This window comes from Elaeis guineensis, chromosome 13 (assembly GCF_000442705.2).
Source record: "Elaeis guineensis isolate ETL-2024a chromosome 13, EG11, whole genome shotgun sequence".
Lineage (NCBI taxonomy): Eukaryota > Viridiplantae > Streptophyta > Magnoliopsida > Arecales > Arecaceae > Elaeis > Elaeis guineensis.
Genome location: NC_026005.2, coordinates 14,145,042 through 14,164,225, shown reverse-complemented (window position 1 = coordinate 14,164,225; position 19,184 = coordinate 14,145,042). Strand labels below are relative to the sequence as shown.

Genomic DNA, 19,184 nt, shown 5'->3' with positions numbered 1-19,184 from the left:
AAGTGCATCATCTCATTCGATTGGATCATGCAGCTATCTTTTTTTCAATGATCATTTAATGTCCGTAATTTTACTTTTTCATTTGAAATTTTGAATAATAAAAATATTTTTTTAAAAAAAATTATGACATCGTGTGCTGATATTATGGTATCTTGAATTGAAATTATGACTTGCTGTATAGGATGTCATAATTTTTTTACAGCATATCATGAAGAGGAAAAAATATTTTTATCGTTAAAAAATTATAAAAATTTCTCAATGATAAAAATGATATTTTTTTTCTCACATTCTGTAAAAAAATTATGATATCTTATGCAGATAGTCATAATTTTAACGTAAAATATTATAATATAAACATAGAATGTCATAATTTTTTTATTAAAAAAGAGGTATTTTCGTTATTCAAAATTTCAATAGAAAAAAAACTACGAGTCTTAAATGCATACTAAAAAATGATGGCTATATGACCCAATCAGATGAGATGGTATGTTCTATATCAGATTTTCTACACTACGAGCGATGTACAAAAATTTTCTCCCTATAATTTTTTGAATTTGGGATCTTGATACTCTCCGAATAAAGGTAATCAAGCATTGGGTCTGGGTGCAGGATAGGCTCTATGGTAGAAATTAAATCCGGTATTCATGCCCAAGTCCGGCAGATGTCTGACCTCTACTTTTTGTGTAGACCTTGCTCGGTCTTGAAATGTTAATTACAAGGTCCACCTAACATACCCAAATATTGATATATTCATTGCCATATGGTATAATCATTTATTATTATAATATATTATTAGTTAACATAATTAATATATAAAATATATATTAAATATATGTAATTATCTAGGATTGAATTAGGATATATTTTTTTAATTTTTTTCAAGATCGTTCTTGATTTCAAATTAAGTCTTTTTTTTTTTTTTTTTTTTTTTTGTGTGTGTGTGTGTGTGTGCAGGCTTGTCCCACGAGCTTATTTTAATGTCCAAGCTTGCTAAATTTCAAGCTGGGCTAGACAAGCCGAGTGGGCTATCAAGCCAATGAGTAATCAGGAAGATTACCTGATATCTAGTCTTTAAGGCTTTTTGATCGGTGAAAGTTACTTTTGGGTCCCTAACCTAGTTTCCATACACGTTGACCTTACCTTTCTGGGGAAATTCTTTCTGCACCACCATGGGTGGTGTAGAAAATCGGATGTGGAGTGCGTCATCTCATCCGATAGGTCCATATAGTCTCCACTTTTTAATATATATTTAATATTTGTAGATCAATTTTTTCATTTAAAAATTTTATATAACGAAAATATCTCTATCTTTTGCAAAAAATTATAATATCCTGCATGAAATTATGATATCCGACATGTAGGATATCATAATATTCATGTCGGATGTTATAATTTTTGCATAGCACAAAGACATTTTCATTATTCAAAATTTTTAAATAAAAAAGCTGACTTACGGACATTAAATACACGTTGGAAAGTGGTTGGACAAAAATACCCTTCTTATATTATGACATCCGAGGCGATATTATGACATCCGAGGCAAAATATGACCTTAAATGTCATAATTTTTTATAAAAAGTAGGAGTATTTTCATCATAAAAATTTTGAATGACGAAAATGCCCCTATTCTTTGGAAAAAAATTATGACATCTGAGGTAATATTATGACATCCGAGACAAAAATATGACATTCGTGATGGGGATATTTTTCTTCATACAAAAATCAACCTACAAAGTATTAAATACATATTAGAAAATGATGACTACGTGGATCAATCGGATGAGACGGTGCACTCTACGTCAGATTTTCTACACCGCTCGTAGTGCACAAAGAATTAGTCAACCTTCCTAATGAGCTGCTTTTTAGGTTTTTTTTTTAATTTATTTTTTGAGAAAAGAAAATCAACCAATGTATTATATCAAATCTAGGGCTGCAAAATGGTTCAAGTTAACCCAAGATCCAGTTTGGTCGCAATCTAATTAGACTTGATCAATCCCTTTTCAAAGACCCATGAATTAGGTCAAGGCCAAAACTGCCCCTGATTTAAAAGTTGAGTCTGATTTGGATTTTGTAATTTTTAACCCAACTGAATCCATACATTGCTCAAGTCCAATTTTGGTCAAGAAAAAAATATGCCCGAGTTGAGCCAAACCCAATCTATAATATTCCCTCCTTCAGGAGTATTTTTTTCTAGTTTCTCATATGAATTCTTAAATTAATTCCTTTTAGTCATCCTTATCTTCAATCATCTACTTTCATTTAATCATACTTAAGTTTTTATTATTTTTCACTGAATTTTTATTTGCAATATTCTAAAAAATACTAATACTTTCTATTTGAAATTAATCTATTGATGTTTGTATCTTAACAATCGTTGTTATCTCTTACCAAATCGGAAAAAAAAAACTTTTTGAATGAAAATACATATTTAATTAATATTTCTTATTTTTATAAAAATAATATTTTTATTCGATTATCAATTGCCATGTCTTTGGCCACAAGATGATACCTAAAACTACAAACTCAATCTGATCAACTTCCGGCTATTAGAATATTTTCTAATGGATTCTAAGCCATGGTTGATCCTGACATGGCCTGATTTAACTAATCAATTGGATTTGAAATATTTTTCATCGCCGTGATGGAATTAGAAAATAGGTTAGGTTCAACTCCGAAATCAATGCCAAATTATAAAATTGTCGGGTTAGATCAAGTAAATTCCCATCCGACTTAAAGTTTGTGCAGCACTAATCCGATTGAAATACACATCAACTAAAAAAATAAATTAAAAAAAAAAAATCAAAGTGAATTTTTAGCTTCCACATATGCCTCGCAGCAAGTGTCAATTTCATAATCATGGAACAGCCGAGGAGGAGCTTTTGGTGCTGCATTGCATCAACCATGGCAACGTTGCATGGAAATCTGAGTATATGAATGCTGGTTCGAACACTGTCTAATGCGTTGTGAGAAAATAATTAAATCTTTTGTCTTCCCAAATCTGGCTTATTTCACCTGGAATTACCTAAATTAAAATAAATGCATTTCATGACAAAAATTGATGAGTGTGGGTCACGTTAGGATTTCTAGGTTCAATCCGAGCACAAATTTCCAGGTTAGACTGCATCTCGGTCAAGTCAGATTGTCGACCTGTCACGTAGGTTTCCAAGTAGGGGCCAGATAGTGACCAAATTGTCTGAGTCCGGCAAAGACCTAGCATTTTTGCAGCCAAAGTGAGAGAGAGGTCATGAGATCGCCTGCCACAAGAATCTAAAATCTGGCAGACTGAGGTGGTCCTACTCCAGTTCAAATATATAACACCATAGTCTGTCGCGATAAGAACCGATGTAAGCAAATTAAATGTGTGTGTTTTAGATGCTGAAGGGGAGAAAAACTTTCTGGATATATTTGGTTGTAAAAATATTGAACTCTTGAATTAGAATGAAAATGGACGATTTTTATTATAATTATTTAATTAAAATGTTTTTTATTCTAAATATAAGAAAAAATGATGATGTTTTGATCCTCTAAAATTTAATTTTTATTTTTTTTAGTTTTTAAATATTATTTTGATTCCGATTGTAATTTCAATCACGAACTAAATACGTTGGAAGATATGGCTATTTCAATTCTCATTTTAATCAATTTTAATTGTAGTTTCGAATCTAATTGCGAACCAAACAGAGATTTCGGATGTATTTGATTTGCGATCAGAATCGAAATCAAAATAAATAAGAATAAAAATCAAATTGACGATATTCTTCAATATGTTTTATGTATGTCTAGAATCAAAATAGAATATGAATATTAGAAAAAAGTAAAAATTAGATTATAGAAGATTGGGACATTTTTATTTTTTTTTGAAATAAAAATGAGAATAAAATTTTTTTATCTAAATAATTAGAATGAGAATCACTCATTTTATTTTTATTTTTATTTTAAAATTTAAATTTATTTAACTAAATATTTCCTAAAGTAGATAGCGCTGATTAATTATTTAAGAGTTTGGTGGAGGGACACTCAAAAGTCTCACAAAATGATGAAACCCTAATGATGCTACTACAAGTCTTGAATGCGCGTTAGGCAACTTCAATTTTAGGCTTTTAATAAGATAGTACGGTGCTAACATGAGCCCACACCTAGTTAAAGGGCAGCATGCCGGTTGGCTTTTGGACTTTGGGATATGCTGATTGGCAAAATTCTTCCATATTGCCTGCTGCTTTTATGGGCCGGGCCCATGGATGACACCAAACGATCCATTTTTGTCCGTACCTATCATTGTATATTTATCTGATTAATTTAGTTATGAGTTTTTTTGCTGAGAAAAATTTTTTGTGTACTGTAGACGATGCAGAATCACACGCATCATCCATGATGATTGACTCACGTACGAGATCAAATTTTTTTTTTTTTTTCACACATCATGTTTTAGTTCTGTGCATGAGCCAATTACTGCAGATGCATGCGTGTGTTTTTTATCGTCTATGGTGCATAAAATTTTTTTTTTTACTAATGTGATGCACGATCGACCCTTCAATTACAAAAGAGTGCTCTTCCCCCTTTTTGCGTCCATTTATTTAGACCCACTTCTGTCGACACAAGAAAGGAGTACCAAAAGCATCTTTCTTATTCTTTTCGTTCACCTACTTGATTTTTAGTGGGATCCACAAGAAATGATGGTGTTGTTAACTAGTAATTAACTACATATAGATTTCTTTTATTCACAATCATTAGGCTTCTCAAATTGGCCATGTGTTTCTATTATAAAAATAGGCCATGAAGTTAATCAGTTTGTGAAAACCCCTCTTGTACGTTTATATTTAAGTGTCTACAATGTTAGCTCTTATTGTATGTCCCAACAATCAAATTCATGAAAACACTTTCGTTTTTATTTGAGTGAAAAAAAAAATCATATTGATCATAGTTGTTAATCAGCTTGATTTTTAGGTGACATACAACTTCAAAATCCTTGGAATTAATTGATAGCATTTGCTCAATATTCATCACAGTTTTTATGTTAGGTATTTTGGATGAGCATTGCAGTAATGTAAAATGTTGAAATAGTTTGTTGGAAACTAGATAAATTTGATAGAATGTTCCTTTTGTAACAGGGGTGATGAAAATGTGGTAATTGAAAAGTAGATCAAAACTTTACCTATATAAAGAGGTAAAAAAATGACATCTTAATGCACATGGCTCCAATCACCATGAGACATGAAAAAGGACAGATGTATATAGTCTTATACTTATATATAATAATTAGAGAGAGTGTGTTTATTGCACGCAGATTTGAATTGTATCTTTTATATAAAAAAATAATTAATATATTTTTGTAACTTCAACCATTAGGTCACGTCTCACATAGTGTCACATCCCTAATTCAAGATCACGAGTTCAGAGATTACGACAATCGTTGCATATTTATGGAGAACTTCCTTCACAAACACGTAAGATATTTCAAAAAACGATATCAATGTATCACAGTAAAATTTATAATAAATTAGATTCAAAATTTAACTAACTAAAATCAATTTTAATCTCTCACAAAATTCTAACAATATTCTAAGATCTTACATCAATTATATTTTAAATAATAATTTTATAAAAATATAAATTTATGTTATCGGCTCTTGCTTCAACTCACTTTCAAAATAGTATCCATATCCGCAACTAAGAATCTGAGGACCGACAACATGTGCCAGTGGTGAGAACAATCGGAAAAAAATGAAGGCAATCGAGTTTTAAATATGAAAGTAGAAGAATTTGTAGGGCATCCAATTTTCAATCAAATTCGATGATTATTTAGTCGGAATTCATGAATCAACGGTCAAGAAAGAAAAGAAGGAAGATTAATCAACAATAACTAGCTTCATGCCTGCTTTTTCGGTGACTATTGGGTTAGAATCCGACGGCACAAAGTGAAGATCATTCGATAAAGAAGAAGAAAGTAACGGCTTTTTTTTTTTTCCGCTGATAATCACCGATGGAGCTTGGGATTGATAATGAGGAAGTCAAGATGAACTTGGGAGGCTCTAAATAAAGCTGGGAGGGCTTAAAATCCGGCTTAAGGTCAGCTTCATCCTCCGGAGAATCGAAGAAGAAGAGATATGTTCGGACTTGCTCCCCACCCCACATATTTTTCTAGCATGTGCTGGCCTTCTTTCTTTTCTTTTCTTTCCTTTTTTTTTTTTCAAATGCTTGGGCTAGTTTGAAAATTTAAATATTACACATATATCTCAAAGCATTCTAAACTCTCTTTCAGCTGCTTGCATGGATCTTGTAATAGCCCTTGCATGATCCAATGATATATCTTCATGTAAAAAAAAAATGAATCATCCTTCCATGCGAAAGATACAACCCGAATCTATTCTAGACTCATGCTATTAGCATGATTTATGGAGCACCAGATTCTCCAATGCGGGAGAAGACTTTAGATAGCCACTGGCTAAGCCAAGCTTGACTTGCCTAGATATTTAATTCAACCGAGCGTGAGTCCTATTGTTTCCTTAAAACAAAGCATCAAGGATTAAAATAATGAGAAATGCCCTAGTGATCTTTTTGCCACTTTTCTTAGTTCTTAATACACACCTAAGGACCCGGGATTGATTCCCTGGTTTTCTTATCCAAATGCCTGACTTTATTTTATTTATTATAACATATTTTTTATTAGTTAGCAATTTCTCTCCTTTTTGATAGAAAGATAGGTTGCAAGATACTCAAAGATAAGCATCTATAGTTTGCTTCCATCGTGGTCATTATGAGAAGTCTTAGTTATTCTATAATGATAGATATTTTTTTATTTTTTTTTCATAGTGAAATTCATGTAAGGCTACTACAAAGTTTATTTAATTATTTCAAATCATTGCTCAAAAATATTTAATCCTTTTATATCTATACAATAGTAAAAATAAATAAATTTTATTGCCAAAGGTCCAATAGATCACAACCTGAGATAAATCATAACTTAGGATAAACGTTTACATGTGACTTTAAGATGGCTATAATTGTATAAAGGCCCTGATAGTTATATAACATATATAGGGACTGGTAATCCACCCATATCCCCAACAAAAAAGTTGCAGAATTTATCTATTGATTTGATAATTGATGACTCAAGCTAGAGAAAGCCTAAGAATCATAGCTTATTTATGAAGATATATGTTGTTCATAAGCCAAACTTAAAGGCATATGGCTATAAAGATAGTATCGCTACCCTTGTAATTTAACCAGATCAAACGAGAGGACCATCCCAAGCTCCAATTGGCTCCTTTGGAGCCTTAATCCAAGTTGTAATTATATCCCACAAAATATTTAAAAAAAAAAAAAAAAATCAGGTCTTCTACATATATTTAGGACTGATTCAACAGAACCTAATTCATATTTTTTTGATTGAAAACCTAATTCATAATTTGGTAAACATACATGTAAAGTTGGTCCAAGTCTATAGTCAAGTTCACATGGTGAAATGGCACAATTTTGATCAGGGTAGATATTGTCCAATCTTACATTATTAATGCTGTTAGGAAAAGATTTGCTCATATCTATGTCTGAGGTGACTTTACAGCTAGAATATCTTACAAAACAATATCTGGTGATTAAAAATGCCAAGTTTCTTGCAAAATAAGTCTAGCATTTGTATGGATCAGTGGAGAAGTGCCTTTAAGACTTTGAATCGTGCAAAATAGAGTATTCAAGAAATCCAAAGTATCCACTTTGGGAATCAATAGGTTGCTGCCCAAGAAAGAAATGCAAGTCTGGAGACATAAATAACAAAGGGGAAGCATGAAGTGAGAAATAACAAGGAAATGATTTAGGGCTGTGGAATGTAGTAGTTCAGGCAATATTTATAAGATTCTTATCTACACATGAGTGTAAATCTAGCATTTTTTTATGTAGCAAATAACAATTGCCAACTAATTATATACAGGCATAAACTTTAGCACAACACATTAACATAGACCTCGTCTGCTTTATCCACATATCATGCTTAACTCAATACTAAAGATAAGGCTTTCTTTTTTCTTTTTATTTGAAGAAGAAGAACACGATGACGATGATAGTGGAAGGCCCCACCCCCTCCCCCCTCCCATTTTTTTTTTTTCCAAGTAATCTATCACTCCCTAAAATATTTGATCTACATCAAAATTATTTTTTAAAAAACGTATCCTATTGATACATATAAATCAGAGTTATCTAAAAATTATATTGATCAAAATATACTTCTAAGTTAGATCGGTTAAATACCGATCTTGTTCAACTCTCAGCTCAACTATATACCGATCTGAGCTGATAAAAAATGATTCCTAATAAAGCATGATGATCAGCTTAGCTATTTACTGATCTATCATAAGGAATATTGGTCTAGAACCGATGTGACTCTAAAACATAAACGATTATTTTACAGCTATCATTCAACTCAACAGCAGTTGTCTTCTAGCTATACTATAACTAGTTGCCACATGAGTAAACAATCTACAATCTCTATATTAGCTAGTCATTTTGTTATAACAAACTAACAGCTTAATAAACTCTCCTAACGGCCTAAGCAAGCCTCTTCTACATAAAAAGAGATAAGGTACTCTCCAAAGGGTAAGTCATAACTCATAGAGCTGAGACTTTGCTGAATCTTTTTCGACTCCTCTACTGAAGAGAATAAGAGTCTTCATTCTGCTCATCCAAAATCTCTCTTCTTGCCTTCTAATTTTTTCATTTCTACTATCTATTTTCAAGGCCTCGACTAACTTAAGCATCGGAGGATCTTAAATCGAATAATATTTTACTGGTTCTAGGACTTCTTTTGCAGATTTACTCGTAGTCTATGTCGATCTGATCTTCAGCAGCACTCCAGCTCGATTCAGCATCGATTTCGCCCACTTTCCTCTAGAGCCTTACAGCAACATATCCTATATTTGATAGGTAGCTACACTGATATACAAAGATATCAATTCTTTTTTTAAAAAAAGTCCATGAGGAAAAGGATCAAATTTGAAAGATACTTCTCTATCATTCACCTTGGCAGAAAATCCAATTCAACTGACTGAACGAAATGCAGAAATAGAGCAGCAGATTGATCAGAAATAAAAAAATCAGGATCTAATTATCCTAATCCTCTACTTCCAATATGAAACAAAGCACAAGATTTTTCATAAAAAATCTCAAATTTTATTTTTTTGATTTTGTACGATGTATTCGTAGTAGAATGGCATGATCCTTCTGTTCTATAATTAAAAAAAGGGAAACAAATGGACCCAGCAGTTGAATGGGATGGCTGAAGGCAATATTGTTAACGAGCATGAAATAATCAAATGGACCTATTGGGACCACCGACCACCCAATCCACACCTTATCTAATAAACTGGTGTTGAGTGGAAAAAGAGAACGAGGAATCATGAAACTGGTGGGAGGCTATTACACCCCCGTGGTTCCTTGCTTTTTTTTTTTTTGGTAAATTGGTTCCTTGCTTTTCAATACGAAGGTTCATAGCTACATTTGGTTCGAGAATAGAAAAAAATTATGTTAAATTTTGTTTGGCTCTGCAATTAAATAGCTAAAAGCATCTCTTGAAATATCTTCTTTGTTAAACATATTTAAGATTTTGTTATTGCACTAACCAAATATGATTAATTTTTTCTTATTAGTCTTGCTACACTTTCTTTACTAGCTACAGTCTTAGGCTATATTATTGGTGTCTATATTATGTTAACGATGAATATAAGATACAAATACTTTATCTTCTTCCCTAGTTTTGTAATGCCGATTTTTATCTTAAAATAAAAAATCAGTATATAAATATATCTATACTAAACAATAGCTTATCAGAGCTCTTTCTTGGACTAATTATTTATAGAAATAATTTTAGCCGGCATAATAATTTCTTTATCACGTCTCTTTCATGAATACCGTCCGGCATGTAGAAAGCTTGTTCCAAGTCCTACAACCACTTTATGCCTAAATCGAGGTATAATTTGCTTGCACCTACTCACATGAAATAGTTTTTTCTTTTATATAAGAAACTGAGACAGGTTAGGAGGGCAGGAATATTAGTCTCCAAACCTGGATATCTTGTTCTATATTTAATGATGTACATGTTCTCCTAGAGTCATGCATTAGAAAACGTATCTAGTTGTATCTTTCCAGTAGGTTCTTTGAAACCATGGATAATATTTGTCACCTTCCATCTCTAAATATGAATATCTGTCTTTTTCCGCAAGGCATCAATCTAATGTTCCCCCCCCTCCAAAATACAGTTCCAGTAGTTTCAGCTTACATGCCAAGATTCTAATTCAAGTTCCTACGCTCCATTATTGAGGAGGAAGGAGCAAAGCCCTGATCACTCAGCTCCCCAGCAGAAATTTGGGTTATGTTTAGCCGGTGGGAGTTGGACATTGGAATAGCAAAGAAAATGAGTGACTTCCACTTCAGTCTTTTGATTGAGAGGAGTATCACTTTTGATTGAGAGGAGTGCCATTTCTGTTCTAATTCCAAGGAAAAAATAAGATGCCTCGATCTTTCAAAATCCAATATCTACTCTTTTTTAGTATTTAAATTTCAATTCGACTCCGATCTCACTTATGAGCTAAACATGTATGATCATTTTAATTTTCATTTCGATCTATTCTGATTTCAATTTTGATTCGGATTGTAAAACAAGCAAGGACCCACGTGGGTCTCACCCTGTGTGCTAAACCAAACTGTTATTCTAAAGCAAACCAGCTGGTGTTGATAGGTCCACCAAGAGACAACAAAACAATCAACATAGATTAGAGGGTGGTGGAATCCATCCCCAGAGAGAAGCCATCTCTCTTGTGGCATGTACTGCACACATGGGGGAGAAAACAAAGAACCTCAGTAGAGGAGATAAAGCATTGGTGTGGCTTTCAAGCATCAGAGGATGAAAACAAACAACTTCAGTAGAGGAGATAAAGCATTGGTGTAGCTTCCAAGCACCAAAGGATCCTCTGAACCCCTTGTCCTGTTCTTGGGCATCACTGTTTGTGGATATCCATCTGGCTGCAATATTCTACTGCTTTCTTTGAGCTTCCCGTCCTTCCTCTCCCTTGTCCCATGTTCTCCCATTCTATACCTCCATCCAAAAGAGAACATAAGACAAGGAACAAAATAGTGGTCAATAAGCTTATCCTTCCCATTTGAGATTATATAGCATTCTCCCATTGTGGTATATGATTGGAAGACCCCAAAAAATAAAAAATAATATATATATATATATATATATATATATATATATATATATATATATATATATATATATATATATATATATATATATATATATATATATATATATATATATATATATATATATATCCATAGTTGCTTTGTTGCTGATGTCTTGAAGCATTATTACAGACAACCCACTAAGCTTGGCAGGCATTCATCTCACACAAATGATGAAAAGATTTCCTAGTTTTAAGCTAAAAAGACTTTGATTCCATGATAAAAAGGTATGCCCACAAGAACCAGAAACATAGGTACACTTAACAACAACAGAGTCTGCTAGGCTAGTCCAGAAGGTAGGCAGAGAGCTTAATGTGAATGAGATAGAAGACAATGAGAGTTATTACACTGGATTACAACATGGCAAATGCTCACCTATTATTATGAAGAAGAGCAGGCTACGTTTGCTCTCTCTCTTTCCGTGAATCTATTAAGTTTCCATGCTGCCGGGAAAGTATTGGACGGGCAAAAAGCTTTGCTTTGCTATGCTTCTCTAGCCTGGCCTATTTCTCTTGTGGCCAGGCTTCCCGTCGGACTCCCCCTCCGATGATGCTTCCATGGATTTGGTGAAGGAGAAGGAGAGATCGGCGTAGAGGTCGACGACTCGCCGGATGTTGTTGTTGAGCTCGCGTATGAGACCGACGTTCCGGCTGAGGTTGTCCGGGATCTTCGACTCATGGTTCTGGTTGATCTCATTGATCAATAGCCTGTTTTGATCCAGGATGCTTTGGACTTGGACAAAGCTCTTCTTGAAGGCCTGGAGGACTTTGTTGTCCGCTTGGGTTCCATTGTCAAGGCCTGAGAAGGTGTCCCCTTCCATCATTCCCACTCCTATTCCTCTTATTAAGGTGGGCTCAAAACCAGTCCTACAGATAGAAATGAAATCAAGAAAAACATAAGAGTCTCGAGAGGCAAAAGAAGGGAAAGAATGAATCTCTAAATGGTCCCAAAGTATTATAAAGCAAGAAAAACAAGTAAGGAAGACACTAAAAAGGGAAAAAAATTGATGAAAATGGGAAAGATAAATGAGTACAAATAACCTTAACTACTTGGGAGCAAACTTTTTAAAAAAAATGGAGCATAGAAGCGCATGGGGGTGGAGAGAGAGGAATCTAGTGGAGTGGAATCAGGCCTTAGGAGGCATGAGAGACAAGACTGAAGAGAAATCATGGCCTTGGAGTCTACTTTTCACAAAGGGATCAGATGGCAAACAGGGTTTTGTGTATTATAGTATAGAAAAGCTGAGCCAATTCCATAAGAAGAATAGCTTTCCAGAGTTTTTTTTTTTTTTTCCTTACAAAAAGAAACCACTTCAGAAACCTCACATTCAACTGAGAAATGAGAACTACTACACAAAATAAAGAGAAAGATTTTAAAAGAAAAGAGAACAGCCAATGTACTGAAAAAGAGATGGCAGAGCAAAAATTTCACAGAGAAGGAGCAAAAGGATAAAAAATGTCTAATTTTAGAGGGGAAAAAATAGACATGAAAAGGACCTTTTTCGTTCTGGTGAGAAGCAGGATCAAGAGGACAGAATTGCTTGTCCAAATGCTCATCCGTACGCAAAAATCTTGCAGAAGAATTCCTGCAACAAGAACATAAACAAAACCCACAGAACAAAAAAAAGGAAAAAAAAAAAACAAAAAGAATACTATTATACCAACAACTGAAAACAGAGAAGAGAGAAACCGAGATCGAATTTGGATACAAAACTCTTCACAATATTCAAGAAAAACGACAATCCATCTAGAAGAAAAATTATAGGAAAGTGTGAAACATTATAAACATAAAAAAGAACACAGAAAAATAAAAGAGAGGAGCAATAAAAATCGAATTTTGATACAAAATTCTCCAGAGAAAAACTACAAGCCATTTGCAGAAAAGCTGAAAGGGAGTATCTAAAACTTCAGGAAAAAAAAAGGAGGGAGCAATAAAGATCGGATTTTGATGCGAAATACTTGACAATCTTCCAAAATCACAAAAATCTATTTCGAGAAACGATCAAAAAGGAAGGCCGGAAACATTGGAATCTCCATCAACAACAAATCCGATAAGAGAGAAGAGAAGAAAGGGCGACACATAAATCTTTATTGGCGTACCTTGGAAATCTGAAGCATTTATTCAGAGCCGTATAAGAAAGAAAGGGAGGGTGGGGTGGGGAGAAGGAGAGGAAATCTAAGGAGGCGTGAGAAAGCGCGAGATGAGAGCCGATGTGCACGAATCCGGGCACTGGAGTCCAGAGAGGGTCCTCGAGCTAAAAAAAAAAAATTGTTGGGGCCGGGTGGGGAGTGGTCTTTTCTATTCTTTAGTGCTTGGTGGGAGTGTACTCACCGATCAGAAGCTTAGGCGATCTTTCACCGCTTCCTACCGCCCCCGATTTGTACCTATTCAACTTGTGAGCCTAGAATGATGAATCTAGGCTGTTATAATAATTATATATTTGATCAATAGTTATGATTTAACGAGTAATAACTATCATATTAATTTATTTGTTAATGCTGTGGTTATTGGAAGAGTGAAATCTGAAGAAAAACGAGACTCACTAATTTTGTTAATAAAGTATTATATTTGGTAGAAATTTGAACAAATTTTTGAATAAAAATTATTTCTAATGTTTACTTTGACCAACAATCTATAATTAAATTTATAATTATTTGTTGTTAGCAAAAATATAGCACCTTCATTTGCAATTTTGCTTATTTTATTTTATTTTATTTTGGGTTTTAAATTAAAGTTGATTAAAACTCTTACTCACCTATCTATATTTATAGTGGAGTTCTATGATACATAATTGGATAGTTGTCAAACATAGCAAATTTTTGAGATATGTTTGTGATTATTTTGCTTTTATAATATCCGTACATAAAATAATTACAAGTTTAGATAATAAAATTTATCTTATCAATTTAATACTTGATCGACGATCTATAATTCTAGTTACAAGTTTTTATATATAAATTTTTTAATCAAAAAATCATGCAAAAGTTTTGATTCAGTATATATTTATTTTCATTAAATGTAATGAAAGACACATATTTTTCGTAATCTTGTTTTTTAAAACTTATTCGAGATGTGTTTGTGTGTATATATATATAAGGTATGTATAGTAACGGATCAAAAATAGAATATATATTTGAGCGATCATAATACTTGCTAATAATTTAATTTAATTTGCAAATTATGATAGGTCACCAATTTAATAATTTTAATATTATAAAATTCCTTTCTTCTATCCTCCATGCATGGTATTGTCGCTGCTCTCTTAAAAAATTTCCTGAGTCTAGCTGCGGGAGGTGAGAGCACCGTCGGTGTCTCCATCTCAATAACATGCTTTTGGGCTTGCATTTTCTTCGGTGAGAATCCACCACACTGTAGTCTATTGTCCATAACCCATCTGGCAGCGAATTAATCACAAGACGCACCATGTGTCACCACCACCACCCCTGGCCTCAGGTAAACCTGGCCCAGCCTTGACCGACTTCTATGAGACCTCTAAGTCTCCCATTAGGTAAAAAAAAAAAAAAAAAACTTTATTTTAGAACCTGGGCATATTTCCTTTTGTACAAGGTTTGACCTAAGCTGGGTGTTTGGCTCGCACACCCTAACACTCTGTATAGACGATATCTCACCGTACAAAATATTCGAACGATCAAAAAGGAGAGGTATTCAGGATCTGTCTGGAGATTCGCGCCAATTCGAGATGGGCGGCGACAGATGACGCTATCCTCCCAGAGGTCGCACGGAGTGTACGGCTAATGATGGTCCACGTTAGCAAACTTTAAACTAACTAATTTTGTACCTGAGGGTAATACAACTAAAAGCAGCAGTTTGTACCCCACTTTTTTGTCGCCCAGAGGCAAACCCTCTCACCCATATGGGGGACCAGTTGCTTGGGACCAGGTCTATGGTGGCATCGTAAAAAGAAGGAAGGTCAGGGGTAGTTCAATAATCCGGTGGGAGAAAGATGGCCATGGGTAGACGAGGCATGATCACATGGTCTTTGACGGCTGAAATCATGCCATGTGGAAAACGGATGAACACAACATTATTCTAGAAAGTGGGTTTTTATATTTATTGAGAAATGGCACATCTATACGTGAATCACGTTAGCATCCTTTTGATCATGCAACCTTTCAATATGGGACCCCCCAAAAAAAATCAGGTGCTAGTTTGGCTTGCGCAATATGTGGATGGTATTTTCCCTCATGAGCATGTCAACATGACATTAATCATTATGGTATGGGTTCAAATATTTTCCTTGAGGAATGCATTCATGGATTTAGAGTTGTTCACTGAGACAGCATATAAATCTTGTGTAAAAAGGTTACATGGTTGTTGTACAACTCCTCTATATAGATCTTTAGACCACATTTGGTTGTGGAACATATTCTAAAAAAAGAAAGTTATTTGGGTAGTAAAGAAGTGATGAATTCATTTTATGGGATAGGAATCTCTTGGTGTTTGGCTGGAGAAATAAGTGGGATGGGATGATGGGATGGAATATAGTGCATTAATATGCATTAGATTTCTATATAATTTTTTTTTTTTTTTTACAATCACAAAATTATCTTTTAATTTTTTTATTTATCTAAAAGAATGGATAGAAAAATAAATGGTTTTTATGGTAATTGGCCATATTGTGGGAATAAATAAGCCTATTCCACCCTTCCTTGTAGAATGGGCTTATGATGCAAGTGGCAGGGATATTCCCTCCAGTGTTATAAGGATGGAATAGTCCTATTTCATTAGTCCAAATGATTATTTGGTACCATGAGAGAAGAAATAAAAGAACGGAATTTTCTGTGCTATTCAAAAAGTATCGTACGGTACTGTACATATACCGCATGATACTATGCATATATTGAAACGTCCATAAAAAAAAACAGTTATGTGATGTTTATCTAAACTATTCAAATATCTCTGGAGTTTACTCATTTTTTTTTTTTTAATATTTTAACGCACGCGTGCAAGCGTACGTAGCTACTCATCTTTTGATGGACATCTTCGAAGTATGTACCGCATCCTATACTTTTTAAGTACAGAAGATTCGTTTCCAAAAATAAAAAGTTATCTCCTCATTTATTCCCAATCCAAACACATTCTTAAGTAATATGAGTGCGAGAAGGTGTTATAAAAAAATCCAATGGAAGAGTTATACATTAACCATGTATCCCTTCTTGTATTTTATTCTTTTTTGTTTATCACTTTAGCATTTTATAATGACATGCTAAGCCATTTTAGTTAAGAGGCATAAGATTCATTTGGCAACAACAAGATGAATTAGCCTCTACCAAAACACCAATAGGAATAATTAGCATTTTTTTTTGCAGCCCTACATATTCTAAAACAACAATCAACTTCGTCCAAGGAGAAACAGCAAAGATAAAGGAGCACTTTAACTTTATAAAAAGCGATCGTTGTTCATCTTTTTGAGTGCTTGTACTTTAATACTAATATCATGCAAAATCCTTTCCATCCTACTATTTTAACTTCTTGATTTAGTGAAAGTCTTTCTTCAGTTTTTATCACTTCCAACAATTAAAAAGTCCATAAATTTTTGGGGGTGAAACGTAAATTCTTCATTGCCTTCCAGAGACCATAATGTCCCGTTGTTTAAAAATTAGTAAGGTTTGACTGTCCTATCTAAAGGCAAATTCCGTTTTTTAGTCAAATGAGCACACTGCACACAAATGTTTAGAAAGATAATAAGATGAATGACTATATATATACAATCAAAAACTTAAGTTGGCTCTAATTTGGCTAAGTAGTAAGATGATATTGATATCATTTTCTTCCTCTTGGAGAATTTCCAAGGTTTTCTCAACTAATAATTGTATTTATGTCAAACTTTTCAAATATTCTTTTTCATATAGATTTGGCACTTTGAATAAAGGCTGGGTGGTCTTCAAGCCTCCATTATTCCTCAAAAAAATTCTTTTTCATCTGCAAGGTAGAAAGGAAGGCCTAAACCAATCAATCATTTGTACAAGGTTTTAGTCATACCGGCTTGAGCTCTAAGTATTCCTTCTAGGGGAATTTCCAATCCACTCATCCCTAGCATGAATTTTAAACTCCAAGTTAGCAAGCCAATTGGCGATATAGTTTGCTTCTCGATAAACTAATCCATCCATGATTATAGAATTATCTTTCCAACCAGATTTTTTTTCTGAACAAATATTTTTAATTTGAGTTTTGCTGGGCATTATGAAAACAAAATAGGCTCGAACGACAATGAAACTAGTATATACAATGTTGTTCTATTAAAAGGTTAGTTGCTAACACTTGGGAATGATTAAAATAGACTTCATGCTAAGTGTTGGGTAAATCAGGCTTTACTCCAAAACCAATCCAAACATTCTCAAAATGTCCAACTAGTCTATAATAGTCTAAAAGATATCATTGAGCACTATCATAGTAGAACATTAGCATTAATAACGTCCAAACCTTCTTTTACGTCAGTGGTCGAATTTTTTACCTTTTTCCACCTCTAAACTTAACCGTCATTGGACTGAACTTCAGATGTGCATCTAGATAAATAAACAGAAACACATACATATATACAGATATACATATACATATTATCACATATCTTTTGAGATTTTAACCAATAAAATAATGCATTGGATAGCACATGATAAAAGTATATCAAATTGGTTATACTAGAGGCAAAGATGTAGTTATAGGGGTCATCAAAGGTAATTACCTAAATCAAGTGGTTTACCTAATTTATTAGAAGATATTCAGTATTTTTCAAAATAAATGTTGATTCTTTCAAAGACAAGTGTTAAAACTAAGATACAAAATATAAATATTGATAAATTATGTTCCTGATCCTTGAACTAAGTCAGATTTTTTAAATAGTTTCTAAACTACAAAAATCTAAACTTTAGTTCTCTAACTATCTGAATCAATTTAATATTGCCCTCAGGCATGATTCCAATGATTTTTTCTTATTGAAAATCTGATGTGACAAAATTCAGTGCATATGTGAACTATTCTTTACTCGCATAGCTCAACCGACATTGATGTGGTCATTTTTTTTCTCCAAATGTTAAAATTCCTAATGTCTCATCTCTCCAAATTTTCGTCTTCTTTTCAAAATCTTTCATTTTCCATCTCTCTTCTTCTCATCTCCAACATCCAAACAAAAAATAAAAAACAGCAGGAAATCCCTTCCCTCCATGGCTTTATTCTCCTTCTTCCTCGTAACCTTTTTTTCTTTATTTCTCATGACTCTATCTCACTGAACTCTCCCTATCCATTCCTTTTCAAATTTCTCATCTTCCATCTTGCTTTTTCTCACCCCCAAAATCCAAATAAAAAAAGAAAAAAGAAATAAAAACCTCATTTCCTCCATGGCCCCATCTTCCTTTGCTCGATTCTTCTCTTCCATGTATTTTCCATTGCCTCTTCCCAATGCCTCCCATCGAGTCAATGTCGGTTTCATCATCTTCTCCTCTTATTTCAAACCCGTTCCCTTCATAACTCCATCCTCCTCAAAGAAAAGAGACCGAAAGAAGAAGAAGAAAGAAAAATATAATGAGAAAAAAATAAATAATGCCACATAAGCGCCGCATCGATTTTTTTAGATTGTAATGCTATATAAGCGCTATATAAATACTGGATGTTGCCACATCGAATTTTTGGTGAGAGAAAATCATCAGAATTGTGCGATAATATTAAACCAGTTTAGATAGTTGAGAGACTAAAATTTAAATTTTTATAGTCCAGTAACCATTCAAAAAAATCTGACTTAGTTCAGAGATCAGGAGCATAATTTATCTTATAAATATTCATTAAAAATAATCCACCAATCTTATAAATGAGAAATAAATAGATTTTGGTTTGACCAATGGGCTAACTAATGGTATGTTACAATATTCTCATGCTCCAATCTACCAAATATTTTTTGCATCGCAGTCACCACATGCAAAACCGTTGCACATCCAACA

General features: G+C 33.4%; 1 protein-coding gene across 4 annotated transcripts; it reads right to left on the bottom strand.

The window, feature by feature from the left end:
* Nucleotides 1-10,674: 10,674 nt before the first annotated feature.
* Nucleotides 10,675-13,494, bottom strand: LOC105056448 (protein ELF4-LIKE 3). 4 transcript variants are annotated; one of them, XR_012136297.1, is made up of 3 exons: nt 12,729-13,493; nt 11,608-12,098; nt 10,675-11,074 (listed from the first exon to the last, which is right to left on the bottom strand). XR_012136297.1 is itself a non-coding variant. In XM_073247682.1 (3 exons), exon 3 carries the CDS (start codon nt 12,053-12,055, stop codon nt 11,726-11,728), a length of 330 nt encoding a protein of 109 aa, XP_073103783.1. In that variant the 5' UTR covers nt 12,056-12,098; nt 12,729-12,817; nt 13,332-13,493; the 3' UTR covers nt 11,423-11,725. The 4 variants fall into 4 exon arrangements, 3 of the variants coding, with proteins under 3 accessions (XP_073103783.1, XP_010936948.1, XP_019709899.1); XM_073247682.1 differs by lacking the exon at nt 10,675-11,074 and having other exon boundaries at nt 11,423-12,098; nt 12,729-12,817; nt 13,332-13,493; XM_010938646.4 differs by lacking the exon at nt 10,675-11,074 and having other exon boundaries at nt 11,423-12,098; nt 13,332-13,494.
* Between the last annotated feature and the right edge of the window lie 5,690 nt (nt 13,495-19,184).